This window comes from Conger conger, chromosome 6, assembly GCF_963514075.1.
Source record: "Conger conger chromosome 6, fConCon1.1, whole genome shotgun sequence".
Classification (NCBI taxonomy): Eukaryota; Metazoa; Chordata; class Actinopteri; order Anguilliformes; family Congridae; genus Conger; species Conger conger.
This window is the reverse complement of record NC_083765.1, coordinates 40,039,990-40,059,185: the sequence shown is the minus strand read 5'-3', so window position 1 is coordinate 40,059,185 and position 19,196 is coordinate 40,039,990. Positions and strand designations below refer to the sequence as shown.

The window sequence follows — 19,196 nt, the reverse complement described above, 5'->3', positions numbered from 1 at the left end:
ATCAAACCTGCAACCTGAAGGTCACAAGCACAGGGAGGTTATTTCACCAAGCAGGATTACTGAATTAGCTGAATATCGGCACAGAGTAAAACCCAGAACAGCTCTTTTTGCTTCAATCCACGTTCCAGGTTTGGGAGGGTTCCAGGTTTCACTCAGTGCAGCTATCCAGCTAACTCAGCAATCCTGCTTTCTGGAATAGGGCCCAATTCTTTACCGATTATATTACACTATTACCCAACAGCTGATCAGCCTCTCACACTCTAAGACAGAGGTGTCCAATCTTATCCTAAAAGGGCCGGCGTGGGTGCAGGTTTTTGTTTTAACCCAGCAGTAACACACCTGATTATTCTAATGAACTAATCTTGGTCTTTAATCAAGACCTTGATGAATAGAATCAGCTGTCTTAGTCCTGTGCTAAAACAACAACCTGCACACACACCGGCCCTTCCTGGATAAGATTGGACACCCCTGCTCTCAGACACCACTGATCTCTCTTGGGCTCAAACAAATCATAGGGATCATCAACAATGGCCCGCAAATCCAGCCCTCGTTTTCTTTTCTCCTGGAGAATTAGCACTATGATTGTCTTTACACCTCACTCCCAGGTAAAGGGAGGGTGAAAAACAATGGTTCCCAGCCCTCGAGGACTGTGAGTTCCTGATCCCTGGCAGGGCAGGGGAGTCAAACTGAATTCAGAGTCTGTGGGCATATGTGGTTTCTTTTCAATCAGTTGCCAATGAAGACTTTGAGAACAAGGTGCATGGATTCTTTAGACAATCAATGACTTCACTGTTGTCAAGAACAGCCAAAAAACCAGCAGACACTGCATCCCTCCTGGGCTGGAGTTTGACACCCGTGCCATAGGGGAAAACTAATGCAAGCTAACCCCCCACATCCCCTCCCACCCACTCTCCCCCCCCCCCCCCCCCCCACAGGGCCACAGGCACACTGGAGAGGGAGAAGATATCTCCGCTCCCCAAGAGGATTCATGCGGGTAAATAGGAATGAGGATCGAATGAGCCACACCTCTGTCATGTTATCCTCGCTGTGTGTCTTCTCACCTTCCATCATTAGATTTTTTAAAGTCGTGTTACCAACAGCTTACCTACCAACGTTAGCTTACCTATGGAGACCTGCCCAGCCAGCGATCGCTGTGCTGACCCATGGCCCACCGCCATTTTCCAAACCACCACACCGGAGGTTGGATGAAGCAGTTCAGGCGCAACTGTCAGGAAGAATAGTGGCAAAATAGCTGGTGAATAGTTGGAGTAGCTAGCAGAGCAATTTGCCGAATGTTTGTGGTTTCTGAACGACAGTATGAATGATTACAGCTTTAAAAGCTTTTCCAATGTTCTTATAGAAAACACCAGGATTGAATATGATACCCTCCTCTCCACACTATCACTTATGATTTTTATTTTTTCGAGAAACATTGAGTATTTTTATTGAAATATTTTTTTGCATAAATGGCTAAGATATTTTCTTTAAAACTATGCCTGCCACATTAGCCTGTTCATACCGCCTGTTCCAAATAATTTTACCTTTCATTACAGTGTAATGAAACGTTCCAACCCCAACCCCATCCCCCCACACTCCCATTCGCAATCTGACTCCACAACTGAGTTGTTTAAACCTTAGACGGTGGATACCACCAAGCAACTTTCCACCCACCTGACCAGAGCAGAGAGAGGGAGAGAGAGAGAGAGAGAGAGAGAGAGAGAGAGTATGTTCTCTTCTTCCACCATCGGTTGTCACATGGGGCGAAAAGGACTGGACTGTGGAACAACACGACGATGTGCTCATGGCAGGGCATATCCACGATCCAAAGTGACATAGAACAGCTGACACTGCACAGCTTGGTATCCAACACAAACCTGCTTTCTGATTCAATTCCACAGTAACAAAGGACAGGAGGGCATAAAGCAAGCCAGTATTTATATCAGCCATGCAAATAATTGTTTTGAAGCTAATTACCATTCTAACTCTATGAGTTATTTATTTAGTTCCCACTTCTAAGCCTAGATGTTTATAAGTAACAGATATCATAAGTAAAATGCAACTACTTCTACGTGCATAAGCCCTTGAATCACATACAACTACGGTCATGCCTGTGAGTCTGATTTCAACCTACAATCTTCCTACACAAGCATACCCTGCTGAAGAATCCTGCTATGCCAGCCTGTCCAGCTTGATAAGTGAGCTGGTCATAAAGCTGGTCTAGCTGGGTATGAGCTGGTCAACAAGCAAGTTCTGATAGTCTGAGTTTCATGTTTCAAAACGTAGCTTGAGCTGGTCAAACCATGTCAAGCTGGGAGCTGGTCTGAAATGCTCAACCAGCTACCAGCTGTTTAAAAACTCTAGCTAGCACAGTATCCATGACATGAAACCTCTTCTGAGCTGAACAGTGAAGATACATTGACAAAAACTATCCAAAAGGACTCCACCATTTTGTAGTGCTACATTCCGCGAAGGTCCGTGTCACTCAACAGATGAGCAAGCTCACAAGATCTCGGTCTGTGTGTGCACGTGCCCGCAGAATCGGAGATACCAGCACACACAGACACAGTTATTTATGGAAACGCAGCTGGACGAAACAAAACCAGGAGGCTACAGTATCTTTTTCTCTGGCCATTTGTCAGTAGATGCCGTTTGCACCTTTGAAAAATAAAACCCTGAAAGTCTGTTCAGTAAAGCATTCCCCCATGGCCATTTTGAATCGCTGTCATCGCTGTTTTGGAGTTTCTAATTTCAAGAAAACATCAACCGTTTTTAAGCCAGTTGTTTTCCACCATCCTGCTTTTAAAATGAATGAATCAATGGTCAATGGCCTGAATTAATGACACGTATCCTCACCAAAATCCAAAGGTGCAATTTAAAGTTAATTAAATTCAGAATTCAAAATGGTTTTATTTTGCAGTTGATTAAAATATATATTTGTTTTTGTGTATGGCCCCTGTGCAGTCTCTGACATCACACTGTTTTAAGGGTTTAATGCCACCTTGTTTATGAAACATGTAACATTTTCTTGAATGTGTGCAGTGGTTAAATTGCAGTCAAGCAGCACCCAAGCCATTACATATTCAAACCCAGCTGCTCTGGGATTCTCTGAATATTTCCAGCACTTCAAAACCACTGCAATTGCTTGGTTATATGAGGCACACTTCAGCTCTTTCTAGCTGTACTGTTCAGTGTACTGTATGTCCCATAAATCAGTTTCCTGATTGTAATATTTTCAGAGGACAACTCTTGCATTAAATAATTATATGTTACAGTATTTTGAGAAGAGTAGAGAACATCTTCATAGATTTTCATGTACCATGCAACCATGTTGAAAAAAACATTGTGAAAACACGATGTCCAGCAATTATCTTAGAAGCAATGGCATCCACATAAACTGAATGCAGAGCAGAATGATGTTCTGTGAAGGCAGCGCTAGCATACATCATAGTGTTTACGCTGTGCCCAACAATGACTCAGAAAAGCAGTGATAAACATACATATCTTTATTGACTAATGATTATGTACATAAGACTTGTGTGTATGCCAGCAAGCAGTTTGTGTAATGCATGTGTGTGTATGTATGTGTGTGCATGTGTGTTTGTATGTGAGTGTGTGTGTGTGTGTGTGTGTGACAGAGAGAGCTAGAGAGAGGAGAGAGAGAGGTTATGAGATAAAGAGAGGATGTGAGATAGAGTGGGAGAGAGGATGTGAGTGAGAGAGAGTGAGTGAGTGAGAGAGAGAATGTGAGATAGAGAGAGAGAGGGGGAGATAGAGAGAGGAGAGAGAGGATGCGAAATAGAGAGAGAGTGAGATAGAGAGAGGATGTGAGTGAGAGACAGAGAGGATGTGAGATAGAGAGAGTGAGTGAGAGATAGAGTAAGAGAGAGAGAAAGAGAGAGAGGATATGAGACAGAGAGAGGATGTGAATGAGAAAGAGAGAGACAGAGTGAGAGAGAGAGAGAGAGAGGATGTGAGATAGAGCTCAGTCAGAATATCACAGTGTGGCTTGGGCTGTAACAGCAGCTGAAACCCCCTCTCTGCTGGCTTAATGTCAGAGAGGAGCTGGGATAAACACAGGCTTGTGTTACCGGCCCACGGCCCCACAGCCAAGGGCAGAGCAGTGCATCCACGCAGCTGAACTGTCTCCTAGCAACCGCACAGCAAGAGCGCACACTCTAGTGGTGAATATAACTACTGCACCCACACACAGGGTAGCCAAAGTGTCCTACAAAATAGGGTGGTAGTTCAATCATTATAGTACATGCACCAAAAAGCCAGGCAAGAGGAGAGAAAGAAAGAGAGATATACATATATTGAGAGATTTTGGCTGTCAAATTATTGGGCTACTTTTTATTTCACCATACCTACAGTAGGCCTAGCAAGTCAGCCACCATGTTTATTTAAATTTTGACTGGTTTCTGACATTTCCTTCATCCACCTCCACTCCACCTCCAACCTTAAGGTTGGCTTTATGGGAGTTTGTGTGCACAAAAGAAAATGGTTTTGTAGACCTTACGTTTATTGATAAACCTGTACAGAATATTAGATCAGACACAAAGAATAACTCCAGCTCTAACTGTAACAAAAAGCCCAGCCCTCACACAAAAGCAGGAAAAAATGTAATTCAGTGCTTTTCAGGCTAAAAACGTACTTTAGATTTAACACAAATCAGTAGACATTATTTTAAAAATACAGCACCCCTGATTCCACAAATCAACCTTTTTTTAAAGTTTTTTGTAAGAATCGTGGTGGAGGGTAAAAATGAGAAAGCAACGCGACCCAAAAAAAGAGCCATTATCTTGTGTTCCAGTCGGCCCATAATATCTCCCCGGCGTGGGCTAATATGCTATGTGGCAGCTATTTGAATAATAATATTGAATACAGTTTGCAATAAGCCTCCGTGATCAAAACAATTACCCCAACAGAATCCTTAATGATATAATTATATAATCGTTGTATCCAGAAACTCAGTGCATTTATTGGTTAGCATCATGCTGCAGACAGAGAGGTGAGTGCTGAGTAGTGAAATATCTTCAAGCAAATGTGATGCATGTTTGGCAGGGCATGCATGACTGACACTGGATATCTGTTTCACTGGCCAAGAAGACAGAGTACTGTACCACCCTGCTTACCTAAGACAAAATCAAAACCAAAAAATGTAATACAGGGGTGTCCTTGAGGGTTTGGATACATGTCTACTGGTTTTAGATCTGGCCGATCATTCTGACTTTATCTTTGTACACTGTACACATTGCTGGTGTGTGGTGAGCATTCTGGCGCAAAATGGCAGCCATGCATCACCCAGGTGGGTGCTACACATTGTTGGTGGTTGAGGCAAGTTTCCTACACATCAATGTAAAGCACTTTGAGCGGCTAGAAAAGCGGCTATTCAAATAGCTGGTTCAGAAATCACAGAGTTTAACTCACATATCAACTGTGTTTGTGATAAAAATTTCAGATCGGCCTCTACCACATATAGTTAAGCAACATGGCTGTTAATGTGATTATCTCAGTAAATATCCAGCTATATAAAAGTGACATATAACCCATGTCAGCCATTTTGTTAGAAAATATCATCAGCCAGGTACAGAAAGCACTACGCCTAACCTCAGACCTCCAGAGATGAGTATATTCACATGTGAATCTCCTCCATGTCTCCGCTCATTCATGATGCATTCAATAGATGCCATCTACTGGTGAATATATGACATTTCTTTCTTTTTCCCAAGGCCTAATTTGGCTGCTGATTGAAAGGAAACCACACAAATCTGCAGACACTGTGGTACTGTAGGCTGTGATTTCTGATTTATAGTTCTGAAACACTTTCACCCCATTCTGGACGCACTGGTAACTGAATAAGAGTAATCTCCTGAAGGATCAGCTTCACTTCATCCCTCTTCAGCGCAGGGCTGCAGAGAGGCAGGGTGAGTCACAGGAGTGAGAATGAGAAACTATCAGCGTTCTGCTTCATCAGAGCCGTGATCCTCTGTCCATCCGTGCGTCAGTGCTTATTCACCTGCAGTTCTTCATTACAATTCCCATCATTTCTACTTTGGATGTGGAGTGACAATTATATTTCTCCTCCTTTTGGACATTTCTTTCCTTTCTTTCTTTTGTTCTTTCTTTGTTCTTTCTTTCTTTCTTTCTTTCTTTCTCTCGCTTTCTTCAGAAACAACACCAGTCTTCACACAGGCCTCTCTCCACTCCTGCCTTGTTCACACTCTCATAGACACAGTTTTTCTCTTTAAGCAGAAGGATTTTAAGATTTATTGATCTGGCAGGGAGATTTGTAGCATTATATCTGAGTATAAAAAGCAGGAACCTTGCTGTGTTCGACAAGCTTAGTACGTTGATCTGGGTGAAATAACTTCACATCCTGGAGAACCTGGTATGGATTAGAGATTTAAAGGGGGGTGGGGGGGATAGGTTACATTTTGAAGGAGCCAAATTGAAGTCATACACTGGTTCACTAACACCCCCCCCCCCCAGCACCCCAAACACACTGAGACAATATCCATTCCCCTTTTTTCCCAGGACATATTCTCAAGTTTTTATGTCAAAGATTGAAATAATTTTGTTTCACCTTGTTGGGCACACTGGCTCATTGGCCCGTCACAGCCTTTGGTGAGTAGGTGAGAAAGAACACTCTCAGTAATCATACAACTACATCAGGGCAGACGACTACACAATCTGCAGCTACAGTCAAACGTGGACATTGGAAAAAATTCTAATATTGATCTTTTTTTTATACAGATCAAATCTGCTTAATGCTTCATTTATGTATTGCAGTACTGCATCCTATACAAGGATCCCAGATACATCATGATTATGAACCTTTATTTAGATTAAACAATTTAAAACCATTTATCCAATAATGAATCATGATATCTTTATTATATTACAGATTATACTGTATATCTAATTATAATCATCATCAAATCCACAAATATAGAAATAGAAATATCACTGTTGTATCATAACGGGGTGGTTATGGTTTACCTTTGGCAGTGAAGTAACACTCTTCCTCCCATTCAGGTCCTGGTGTCACGCCCAAGAGAACAATGTCATCATTCTTACTGTACATCCTGCATTGAGAACCACAGGTAAGAGGTGAGTACTGTACACTTAGGAAGGTACCAAAACCTCACTCTTAACCACACTACAAAATCTAATTCAGATTTTCGTAATAATCTCTGATTACTCATAATTAGAAGTCTCTGAGACAATATGTGGAATTGTTATTTATATTCAGTTTGACTATACACTCAATGAGCACTTTATTAGGTATTTATTTATTTATGTATTTCTTACTTATTGGTCTTCTGCTGCTGTAGCCTTAGAGGTCTGGTGTGTTGTGTGTTCAGAGATGCTCTACTGCATACCACTGTTGTAATGTGTGGGTATTTGCATTACTGTCACCTTCCTGTCAGCTTTGACCAGTCTGGCTATTCTCCACTGACCTCTCATTAAAAACACATTTCTGCCTGCAGAACTACTGCTCACTGAATGTTGTTTTTTGCACCATTCTCTGCAAACTCTAGAGACTGTTGCGTGTGAAAATCCCAGGAGATCAGCAGTTTCTGAGATACTCAAACCACCCTGTCTGGCATCGAAAATCATTCTATGGTTAAAGTTACTTAGATCACATTTCTTCCCCATTCTGACATTTGATGTGAAAAACTGCTGAACCTCTTGACCACATCTGCATGTTTTTATGCATTTAGTTGCTGCCAGATGATTCTCTGAGACTATATGGAATAACAATTCATTTTCTCTGGGACTAGAAGCTGCTTTTTTAGGCCCTGACAACACTGTTGTTATGGCCAATGATGTTCACTTGAACCCTTGTCTTTGCCTGGCACCTTTAAGATAAATAAATATTTTAACATCTTGGGACAACCCAGCCTATTCCAGAATCACTTATTTTAAGAACCAGTTGTTTTTTTTCATAATGACATGACAACATACAGGGTGGAAAACACTCGCCTGATACATGTGTATGTTCACACCCAATTTAGGAGACATTGCATTTTTAAAACAACAAAATAGCAGGACTCACTTTTCTTCCATGTAATCCGCCACATCTGTGAAAATAAATGGAATGTCTACATACATAAATCAACAGCCTAGGAGATTACGTTCCTTTAAACCAGCAGAGTATTAGAGTTCCCAGACACTTCTATCATTTCTATCTAAATACCATTGATTGTGGTTAACCAGCAGATATGTTTATGTCAGCGCCCTCTAGTGGATAATTCATTCTCATAACAGAAAATTGATCATCATCATTAAATACAGACTGATGAAATACCATGGATTTATGTGCTAGCAATGAGCTTAGGTCCTGACTAAAACATTAGAAAAAATGTTTTAATAATTTTAAATTACTTGGCTTTCCACAATCTGAGGCAGATAAGGATGCTTCTATATAAATAAAAAGAGATGGTGGAGATCAGTACACAATGAGGATCTCAGCTTTGTACCTGCTTTAGTGTGGACTCTGACACAGATGAGAACTTTGCTCTTCAAAATCAGGATGGTAACAAGCATAATAGCGGCCAAAACTCCCAACACTATCCAGAGAAATTTCCTGTCTACAGAAGAAGAGACATACACCATTATAAACACATACCTTTTCACTGGTAAACTACAACTACTATGTACTACATAGCATACGACTGCTGCTGCTGCTACTACTACTATTACTACTATGACTAAACATTTATAACATCATTGCAATTACATTTTTGTGTGTTCTTATGTACCATGTCATAGGAAAATAAAAACGTATACATTCCATCCCTAGTCAGCAATTATTATTAGTTTGCTGTAGTGTTTTTGTTTGTGGTGTGCATGCGTCTGCACGTGTGTGCGAGAGTAGTGTTTGTAGGCGTGTTAGAGTTAGTGAGCATATAAGAAGGTAGTGATATTTGGCAGTTTACATCTGACTGATGTATTTTTAACCCTTCTGATGTATTCTTAGGTTGTAGGAAAGACAATAAGCGCGCCGGGTGGGTCAGGAACAGGAACAACCAAGGATTGTGAAAATAGGAGTGACAGATCTTGAAAACTGATAACCATTGTCTTCTTTGCAGTGTGCATGTCATTAAGAACCGTCTATAAATCATTGTATGAATAGGTGGCACTATGGTTGAACAGAAATAGCCTCTTTGCTACATTTCTACCAGTGACAGTGGCTCAGGCGGTAAGAGCAGTCGCCTGGTAGTTGAGAGGGCTGCCAGTTCAATCTCGCCCAGGGTGTGTCGAAGTGTCCCTGTGCAAGACGCCTAAACCCCAATTGCTCCTGACTAGCTGGTTGGTGCCTTGCCCGTGGCAGCCAATCGCTGTTGGTGTGTGAGAGTGTGTATGAATGGGTGAATGAGCATCAATTGTACAGTACTTTGGATAAAGGCGCTATATAAATGCCTACCATTTACCCTTATCAGACAGCATTCCTGTCCTCTGTTCAGTCAAACCTTAGAAACGATGAGATGAAATTACAGATACCTGACTTAGGAGATTCCTGTGACTTCTCCTTTCCCTGGTTGTCATCAGGAGAGGCACTTTCACCAGCTACAGATAGCAAAAAACAACAAAGACCAGGTCTGTATTCAGCTTTTCCTCACTTCCCAGATTACTTTGTGTTTTTCAGCCCTGAACTAAAGTAGTTTTTATTGGAATGTCAGTGTTCTGGAACTTTACCAGTAATAATTGTTACATTAGCATTAGAATGAACATTCCAATCACATATTTGTCCTCTTACAACCGACAGTGTTTGTATTCAACACCATCAATGTCTTTGTCAGGCCTGGCTTCTCAAAACAGGCCACTGCCTTTTTCCCACACCACACACAGGTTAATCTAGCACCGACATTGGGTGAGACCTATAAAAAACTCAGAGAAACCTGAAAATTGAGAGACCAGACTGAATTAGAGCTTACAGTAAATTGATAGACTCACTCATGACAGGAGGCTTTTTGTGTCTCTGTATATGCTGATTCCCTGTTTCGGCATTGGCTGAGGGAGATGCGGAAGCTGTTAGTGGATTGCTGTGTGGGACATATTCTTCTCCTCAAATCAAGGTTAACATCTTTCTATCACCTTCTTCAATTCAATTAATTGCAACCATGATATAGTGTATAATTATATTGTTTTTTTTTTAATCACAACATTATGAAAAAAAGACTGATCAGCTCTCTTTGAAACATTTTGGCAAAGCCACAGGGACTTTGGTTTAAAAAAATAATTAACTTTATTTGCACAACGATTTTCAGGTCAAAGATGCACACGGTAAAATGATGCACAAGAAAACAACACAGGTCTGCGTGGTTAATGGAGTGAGATTCATAATCTACAGTTAAAAGAATGAGTAAGATGTATGGCTAGATGAACATATCGCTCTCTTACCTGGCTGTCTTGCGGTTAGTGATGCAGTGGTAGCAGAAGCGCTGGTAATCAGGGTCGGAATGGTTGTGGTTGGCGATACAGTGGTAGCAGAGGGGCTGGTAATTGGGGTTGGAATGGTTGTGGTTGGTGATGCAGTGGTAGCAGAGGGGCTGGTAATCAGGGTTGGAATGGTTGTGGTTGTTATAAGCTGGTCCTCTAGGACAACAAATAGGTCAGTGTTAGTGTAGCTAATTCCATCAAAGTTCAACCCATCATTTCCAACAATCCGTGGGCTTTTTCTTTTACGCGATACTGACTTAGGAGATCCCTGTGACACCTCCTTTCCCTGGTTGAACCATACCTTCTGACAAAGTCCAGTTATGACCAGCTTAAAATTGAGCTGATCAAGCTTGTCATAAGCTGGTCTAGCCGGGTATGAGCTGGTGAACCAGCATGGCAAAGCTGGTCAGAAGCTGGTCTAGCTGGGTATTATCTGGTCCTGGTAGTTTGCCTGAGCTCATAGCTGGTCAAACCATGTCAATGGAAGCTGGTCTGAACTGGTAAACCAGCTACCAGTGGTTTCAAAACCTAGCTTGAGCTTGACTCATACTTCTTGTTGCCTCAGTGAGCAAAAGACCAAAGCCATCACAGAAACACTGTTTATCTGCGATGTTACCTATCGAGGGTTTGGGCCAAAATGGGTATTATATATCAAAAGAAAGCTCTTGATGAGATCTACATATCAATGCCGTCTATCTAGTGGCATATTTAGCTTCATTGAAATAAAGGGTAAAAACTGAAATACTCCCAAAGATACTCCCTAAAATTTGGAAAATGGCACTTACGCTTGCACTCCAAACCTTTGATATGATGTGACACCTCCAGCAAAACTGTTACCTAGGGGATCCACTTGACAGGGAATCGAGGTGTTAAGAAAACAACCTCGTGTGCTTGCATTTAGCATCACCGTGGCACCACTTACTGCAGTGACTGAAGACTCTGAGCAGAGCTTTCAATATGACCTTCATCTCTCTCCTCACAACTTCATCCTTTACTTCTAGAAACTTTTTCAACAGAGCATCAAGCTCTTCTGCAAGAGACAAGCATGCAAGCAATTATTATTTATTTATGCATTTATTGTCTTTACATCAATTTTAAGACAACTTCATCCAGTGAAATCAGTAGTCAATTTTGTACTGTCACATAGATTCTTTGCTTCTCCCAGACAATGTGACATCTTAAAAACGTTGAATCTGAATGAGTGATGATCCCTTTCGACTCACAGAAAATAAATCCATTTGATCTTACCAGATTCCCCAGCCCGTGCTGGATTCACTGTGGATCCTGGAAAGAACATGGAATAATAAAAGATTCAGCACTGAGTAACCTACTTTCAGCATGCTGCTTTCTTTACACACCATTATGATTGACTGCTGCTGACAACTAGCAAAGATCCTGCTGAAATTCATAATTCAAGACTGAGAATAATTCACATTGAAGTTGGTTTGAAAACCTCTATGTGCAGTGTATGACACACTGACATCGATTCTACAGTCAAGATGCATTTTTCTCAACATATCTGTTATTTGTAATAAAATTTGTCCATGAGGCCATGACAGCAATATAGGCCATAGGTAACTGTGGCAAGGGTGTGGGTTGCGGGAAGGAAGCAGAGCAATCCAAGGACCAAGCCTCCTGATTAAGTAGGCACACACCTCTACTATGATGTGAATTAGTCCAGGCTTTTAAAATGTGTGCTCTTTTCGCAGTAGGTGTCTGAGCTGTGTATGAGAGACAGGGCTGAAAAGCAAGAGAGCTGAAAAGTGCCAAAACAAATGCTAGAATTTGGTTTAATTTATTTTGCCTTCATTATTTTAGTTTATTATTTTTACCCGGATCCCATGAGGGTGACGGGCAAAGATTTTAATTTTTATAGTCGCTCTCGCTCTCTCTCTCTCTCCCTTCCTTACTACTTGTAGATTGAATAATAAAAATGGCGGTGCAATTTGGCATTTCCCTGTGTCCAGCTCATCTATCCTCCCCAGGGTGTGTCACGGCGTGGAACAGAAACATATTAAATATTTTATTTACAATACTCAGCAAAAGTTTTAGGCAGGTGTGAAAAAATGCTGTAAAGTAAGAATGCTTTCAAAAACAAAAATGTTAGTAGTTTATTTTTTGCAATGCAAAGTGAGTGAACAGAAGAAAAATCTAAATCAAATCAATATTCGGTGTGACCACTCTTTGCCTTCAAACCAGCATCAGTTCTTCTAGGATTTTGTGGGCATATTCAGGTGTGTGATGAACAAATTATACCAAACAGGAGCTAATGATGATCAATTTCATATGTAGGTTGAAACACAATCATTAACTGAAACAGAAACAGCTGTGTAGGAGGGTTAAAACTGGGTGAGGAACAGCCAAACTCTGCTTCCAAGGTGAGGTTGCTGAAGACATTTTATCGTCAGAAGTCATACACCATGGCAAGACTGAGGACAGCAACAAGGTAGTTATTTTGCATCAGCAAGGTCTCTCCCAGGCAGAAATTTGAACAGACAGGGTTTCTAGATGTGCTGTCCAAGCTCTGTTGAAGAAGCCCAGAGAAACGGGCAACGTTGAGGACCGTAGACGTAGTGGTCGGCCAAGGAAACTTAGTGCAGCAGATGAAAGACACATCATGCTTACTTCCCTTCGCAATCAGAAGATGTCCAGCAGTGCCATCAGCTCAGAATTGGCAGAAACCAGTGGGACACCCATCTACTATGCGGAGAAGTCTGGTCAAACATGGTTTTGAAACAAGGCCAAGCGACTCAACTATGCATGAAAACACAGGAACTGGGGTGCAGAAAAATGGCGCCAGGTTCTCTGGACTGATAGGTCAAAATATTTCAAATATTTGGCTGTAGCAGAAAGCAGTTTGTTTGCCAAAGGGCTGGAGAACGGTACAAGAATGAGTGTCTGTAGGCAACAGTGAAGCATGGTGGAGGTTCCTTGCAAGTTTGGGGCTGCATTTCTGCAAATGGAGTTGGGGATTTGGTCAGAATTAATGGTCTCCTCGATGCTGAGAATTACAGGCAGATACTTATCCATCATGCAATACCATCAGGGAGGCATCTGATTGGCCCCAAATGTATTCTGCAGCAGGACAATGACCCCAAACATATAGCCAATGTCATTAAGAATATTTTCAGCGTTTAGAAGAACAATGAGTCCTGGAAGTGATGGTATGGCCCCCACAGAGCCCTGATCTCAACATAATTGAGTTTTTCTGGGATTACATGAAGAGACAGAAGCATTTGAGGCTGCCTAAATCCACAGAAGAACTGTGGCTAGTTCTCCAAGATGTTTGGAACAACCTACCTGCCTAGTTACTTCAAAAACTGTGTGCAAGTATACCTAGAAGAATTGATGCTGTTTTGAAAGCAAAGGGTGGTCACACCAAATATTGATTTGATTTAGATTTTTCTTCTGTTCATTCACTTCTTCTGTTCATGCATTTTGTTAATTGATAAAATAAACTATTAATATTTCTATTTTTGAAAACATTCTTATTTTACAGCACTTTTTCACACCTGCCTAAAGCTTTTGCACAGTACTGTATATGTCTATATAAATCTATATATTTATATATTTAATCTATACATAGAATATAACATGGTTAACTAATTGTTTGCTATCAAGAGAACTAGAGCATGTTCATCTAGGAATCTGAAGACCATTGTCACAAGATATCTCATTATTTTTATCAGCCCATCCCCATCTTGGCTATCGTCCAGAATGCATTCTGTCTGAGAAGATGGAATCAGGTGGGCGTTTTCATCTTGCAGGTCGGGAGAGATTTCATTTGAGTTGTCTCCTCATTGGACAGTCGGTGTGTCTCATTAGTCAGACTCCCTCTCTCTACTGTCCCATTTTTAAAGTAGATGAACAAAACGGCTTTGACTCCGCCCTCCTCCACTCCCCATCAGAGTGTACAATGATATATGTTTCAGCGGAAGTCTTTTCACATTTCCGGTTGGCTTCATCATGCTCGTGTTATGTTTGTATAAATTTTTACTTTCATCCAATGTTGCTGCTTACATATTCATTAGTGTCTGGAGTTGAAACGTAAAGCCAGGTTTGTGTTTTTATAGGCTACTGTATTCTACTATGCAACACAATTCCCTGCCACACAATTACCATGCCAGGTTAGCTCCTTTCCGACCGACAGCCTTGACAAATCACAAAAGCCACCCTTTCCTCCTTCCTCCGACACAATGCAGTTATATTTCACTGTCCCTGATTGTATATAAATTATTTTATTCACTGTTGTTACCATTGTCTTTACCGATCATATTTAGTTCCTTCAAACAGGCCAAATTAATGGCGGTGGTGAACAGTATTGTACCCCCTGCTAATGGTGGCTAATAATGTCATGGGTTTCAATGTCTACTGCTGGAAATTTCAGTATTTACCGCTGTAGACCTCTTGAGGGCTTGCCAGCTTAGTTCAGCAGGAGAGATTACCTCCCGCATGTGGAATGCGGGTGTAATCATGGCCAATTGCAGTCAGCTGCTTGGAGAACTATTTAATTCTCTTCCTGGCACTGCTCTGGGCTTTGGTGTTTCAGTTCGACACGTACACAGAGCCGGTATAGAGGTATAGAGGTATTAAGGTGGACGGACGGACGGACGGACGGACGGACGGACGGACAGACAGACAGAGAGTTTTGAAGACTGAATTACTTTAAATCTTGAGAAGCATTCAGTTAGAAATGAGAAATTAGAAAAAGAGAAGTTTAGGGACCTAGTTTGTATTCCTTTTGTTTCCATTTTTTGTTTCTGGGTTCCGCTTCTGTTTTGAAGAGCGAGTGGCAGAGTTTGGCGCATAAAGTTTAGCCCGTTCGAGACTGCCGATAAAAAATTCTCGTTTTTCTGTTGGCGGATCGCCGGGGAGTTTGGTTCCCTTTTTCCGTTCTTTCCTCGCCTATTTTAGTGGTTATCCAACTTATCGTTGGTAATTTTGTGATCCCTTCCCGGTCGCTCTTGGTCTCACACCCCTGCTCCCTTACAAACAACCAGGTTCTCTGAACTGTGGGGTCAGGAAGGAGAGACAAGCATTCCACTGGCCTCAGGTCAACTTTAATTTCCTGTAATTCAGCAGCGTTTCAAAATGGCCGCTGCACTAGACTCAAGCTGAAGAGGTAGCTTCATCACAGTCTCAGCAGTGCATCAGCCTAAACACATATCTACATAATACTTTTGCATAGCACCATTTACAATCAGATATTATGGCCTCTACAAACTGCAATATAAATATGCTTTTGTTGTGCCCGTTATGAAGCAGAGAGTAGCCTGGAACACACACAGTAAATATCATGTATTTAGATGGTAATACCAAATGCAAGTTTGAGAAAATGACACTTTGTGAGTATCTAGAGACTATACCATAGTTATACCATGGTCATTAAAATTATTAGTATTACTATTATGATAATTATGATATTGGTAATAAATATATGTCTAAGGCCACACTGAAAAAGGCCCTCTGACACAGAGACAATGCATTTTATCACAACACTGACCCCCGCCCTGCCCGAAAAAACAAAGCAAACCAAAACAAAACAAAACAACTGGTTGGACTCCTGCTGAGACTCTATTGTCATTTGAAGAATGACGATATCCACCAATCTTCAAAGCCCTATTCCACCATGTATGAGCATTTAGCAGATGTTCTAACCAAGTGCAACATACAGTGAGTCATTTAGCTGACTCTTTTTTCCAAAGCGACTAACAGTTGATTAGACTAAGAGGGGCCAACCCCTCCTGGGGAAATGTGGGGTTAAAGCTCAAGGGCCCCACAGCTGCTCAGAACTTATTGTGGCTACATTGGGACTTGAACCACCAAACTTCCAGGTCCCAATCATGCACCTTTGTCTGGTTACATGCCTTGTTCATGAATTGAACCCACAAACATTAGTATTGGAAGGCCAGTTCCTTGTCTAGTACTCTATCTGCGCCTACTGTTTGGTGTCATTCACAGGATGATGGCAAGAACCCTTTGAAAACACACTCCTCAGCACTGCCAGAACCACATCCAAATGTAGACAAGTCGCACCTTTCCACTGTCACTCCTACCACTTCTTACATCTCAAAATAATGAAAGCCATGCCTGAAGAAGTCAGGAAATTAAGTCATAATTTAAATTGCAGTTTGAATTACAGTTAGAATTTCTGAAAATATTAATATACAATATTTTGTATTATTAGAATTAATTCACTGAATTATAATTTATGTTGAGAATTGACTGAATGGAACCCATCTCTGACACAGGATTCCCAAGTTAATAATTGCAATTACCACACATACAATAAATATGAAGTTTAAAGGACATGGTTTAAATATGAATAAAAACTTGAGAATGTAATCAATATTATAAAGCATAAAATACAAATAATGAAATCATTTCAGACACACTCGTGTCCCGCAGCAGTGTAAAGCAGATTAAAGTGCACTGTGCCTATGTTTGCACACACACACACACACACACAGATTAAAGTGTGCTGTACGTGTGTTTGCACACACACACACACACACACACACACACACACACACACACACACACACACACACACACACACACACAGATTAAAGTGCACTGTACCTATGTTTGCACACACACACACACACACACACACACACACACAGATTAAAGTGTGCTGTACCTGTGTTTGCACACACACACACACACACACACACACAGATTAAAGTGCACTGTACCTATGTTTACACACACACACAAACACACACACACACACACACACACAGATTAAAGTGTGCTGTACCTATGTTTGCACACACACACATACACACACACAGATTAAAGTGCACTGTACCTATGTTTGCACACACACACACACACACACACACACAGATTAAAGTGTGCTGTACCTGTGTTTACACACACACACACACACACACACACACACACACAGATTAAAGTGCACTGTACCTATGTTCACACACACACACACACACACACACACACACACAGATTAAAGTGCACTGTACCTATGTTTGCACACACACACACACACACACACACAGATTAAAGTGTGCTGTACCTGTGTTTACACACACACACACACACACACACACACACAGATTAAAGTGCACTGTACCTATGTTCACACACACACACACACACACACACAGATTAAAGTGCACTGTACCTATGTTCACACACACATACACACACACACACAGATTAAAGTGTGCTGTACCTGTGTTTACACACACACACACACAGAGATTAAAGTGTGCTGTACCTGTGTTTACACACACCCACATTAAAATGTGCTTTACCAGTGTTTACACACACATGCACAGATTAAAGTGTGCGTTACTCATGTACACACACAGATTAAAGTGCGAGTTACTCGTGTACGCACACACTCACTCACTCACACACACACACAGATTAAAGCTGTTACCTGTGTGCCCCAGCTGTAGTGTGATGAGAAGAAGACAGCAGGCTGCTTCAGCTGGCTTCATGTTCGTGTTCTCAGGCAGCGCAGAGCCTGGACAGGACCTGCTACTGTCTCACAGCGTGTGTGTGTGTGTGTGTGTGTTGTGTCCTGAAGAGTGTTGTGTCCTTTCCCTAACCTCCTCCCCCCTCCCCTGGGGGCAGGACAGGGAGGTGTTAGCTCCTGTAGGAAGCCTGAATGGGGAGGGTGGGAAGATTCAGCTTAAGTAACTAGCTAAAGGGGACATTACATTGCAGTTATTTAGACTTTTTATCCAAAGCAACTTACAGTTGATTAGACTAAGCAGGGGCTACAGCCTACAGTGTCCTACATTACCTGGGAATTGAACCTGAAACCTTGTGCTCATAAGGCCAGTTTATTATAATATATTGCGTACTATAATGGGTATTATATAAGCAATTTGGTCAAACGCAAATGACTGCTATAAAAGGTTCTGCATAAAGTACATAATGTAGTAGCAGCAGTAGCAGTAGCAGTAGCAGTAGCAGCAGTATTAGCAGCAACAGTATTAGTAGTACCAGTAACAGCAGAAGCAGTATTAGTAGTACCAGTAACAGTAGTAGCAGTAGCAATAGTAGTAGCAGCAGCAGTATTATTAGTAGTACCAGTACCAGTAGTTTTAGCAAAGCTCAGGGGAAACTGAGCAGCTGCGATACTCTGAGGGGAAAATGGGCCCATGGAATGCTGGGATTGTTTCAGCAGCTCACCGCAGGACCCCAGTTCTCAGGGACTTTGCGGCAATCATGTGACCCAGGCGATGACATCCTGTGTATTGTGCAGCGTACAATAGCCCCAGAGAGAGAGACACGCAAAACTCACCTGACGGAAGGCCCACTCCCTCCCTCGTTTCTAAATCCGGACACAAAAGCCCCTCGCTTCCTGCTTTGGGCACGGATTGAGTCAGTTTAGGAAAGTCTTAATTGTTCTTTGGCAGTTAATTGGGTGTATCTCATTTCCCCTCAAAATGCACTGTATATTAAAAATTATTTGACATAATACAAGTTTCATGGATGACAAAAGCATGTTGCAGTCGAATATATATTGTTGTCTCATCTTATTGAATGTCCCTTGTAGTGCAGGTTTCAACAGTTTCAGTAAAATATATGGTGCTTACTGTTGAGACCAAATGCTCATGTCAACTACAGAGGACACACATGAGTTGCTGGGCCGAAGGGGGATATATTCTCTTTATAAAATCTGGTCTGTAATCTACTTTAAATGGTTTGGTGACACATATCGAGTGGGCAAAACATGAATGCATTTACATGTTAATGAATATGTAAAG

At 41.5% G+C, this 19,196-nt stretch overlaps 1 protein-coding gene across 3 annotated transcripts; it reads right to left on the bottom strand.

Annotated features, from left to right (window-relative positions):
• Positions 1-3,488: 3,488 nt before the first annotated feature.
• Positions 3,489-17,981, bottom strand: LOC133131144 (hepatitis A virus cellular receptor 1-like). 3 transcript variants are annotated; one of them, XM_061246314.1, is made up of 11 exons: positions 17,858-17,981; positions 11,695-11,730; positions 11,369-11,476; positions 10,408-10,602; positions 9,961-10,017; positions 9,508-9,573; positions 8,484-8,594; positions 8,060-8,105; positions 7,000-7,085; positions 6,584-6,619; positions 3,489-6,385 (listed from the first exon to the last, which is right to left on the bottom strand). In XM_061246314.1, the coding sequence occupies exons 1-11, from the start codon at positions 17,916-17,918 to the stop codon at positions 6,342-6,344; spliced, it is 846 nt and encodes a 281-aa protein (XP_061102298.1). In that variant the 5' UTR covers positions 17,919-17,981; the 3' UTR covers positions 3,489-6,341. The 3 variants fall into 3 exon arrangements, with proteins under 3 accessions (XP_061102298.1, XP_061102299.1, XP_061102300.1); XM_061246315.1 differs by having other exon boundaries at positions 8,060-8,084; XM_061246316.1 differs by lacking the exons at positions 9,961-10,017; positions 10,408-10,602.
• Positions 17,982-19,196: the final 1,215 nt, after the last annotated feature.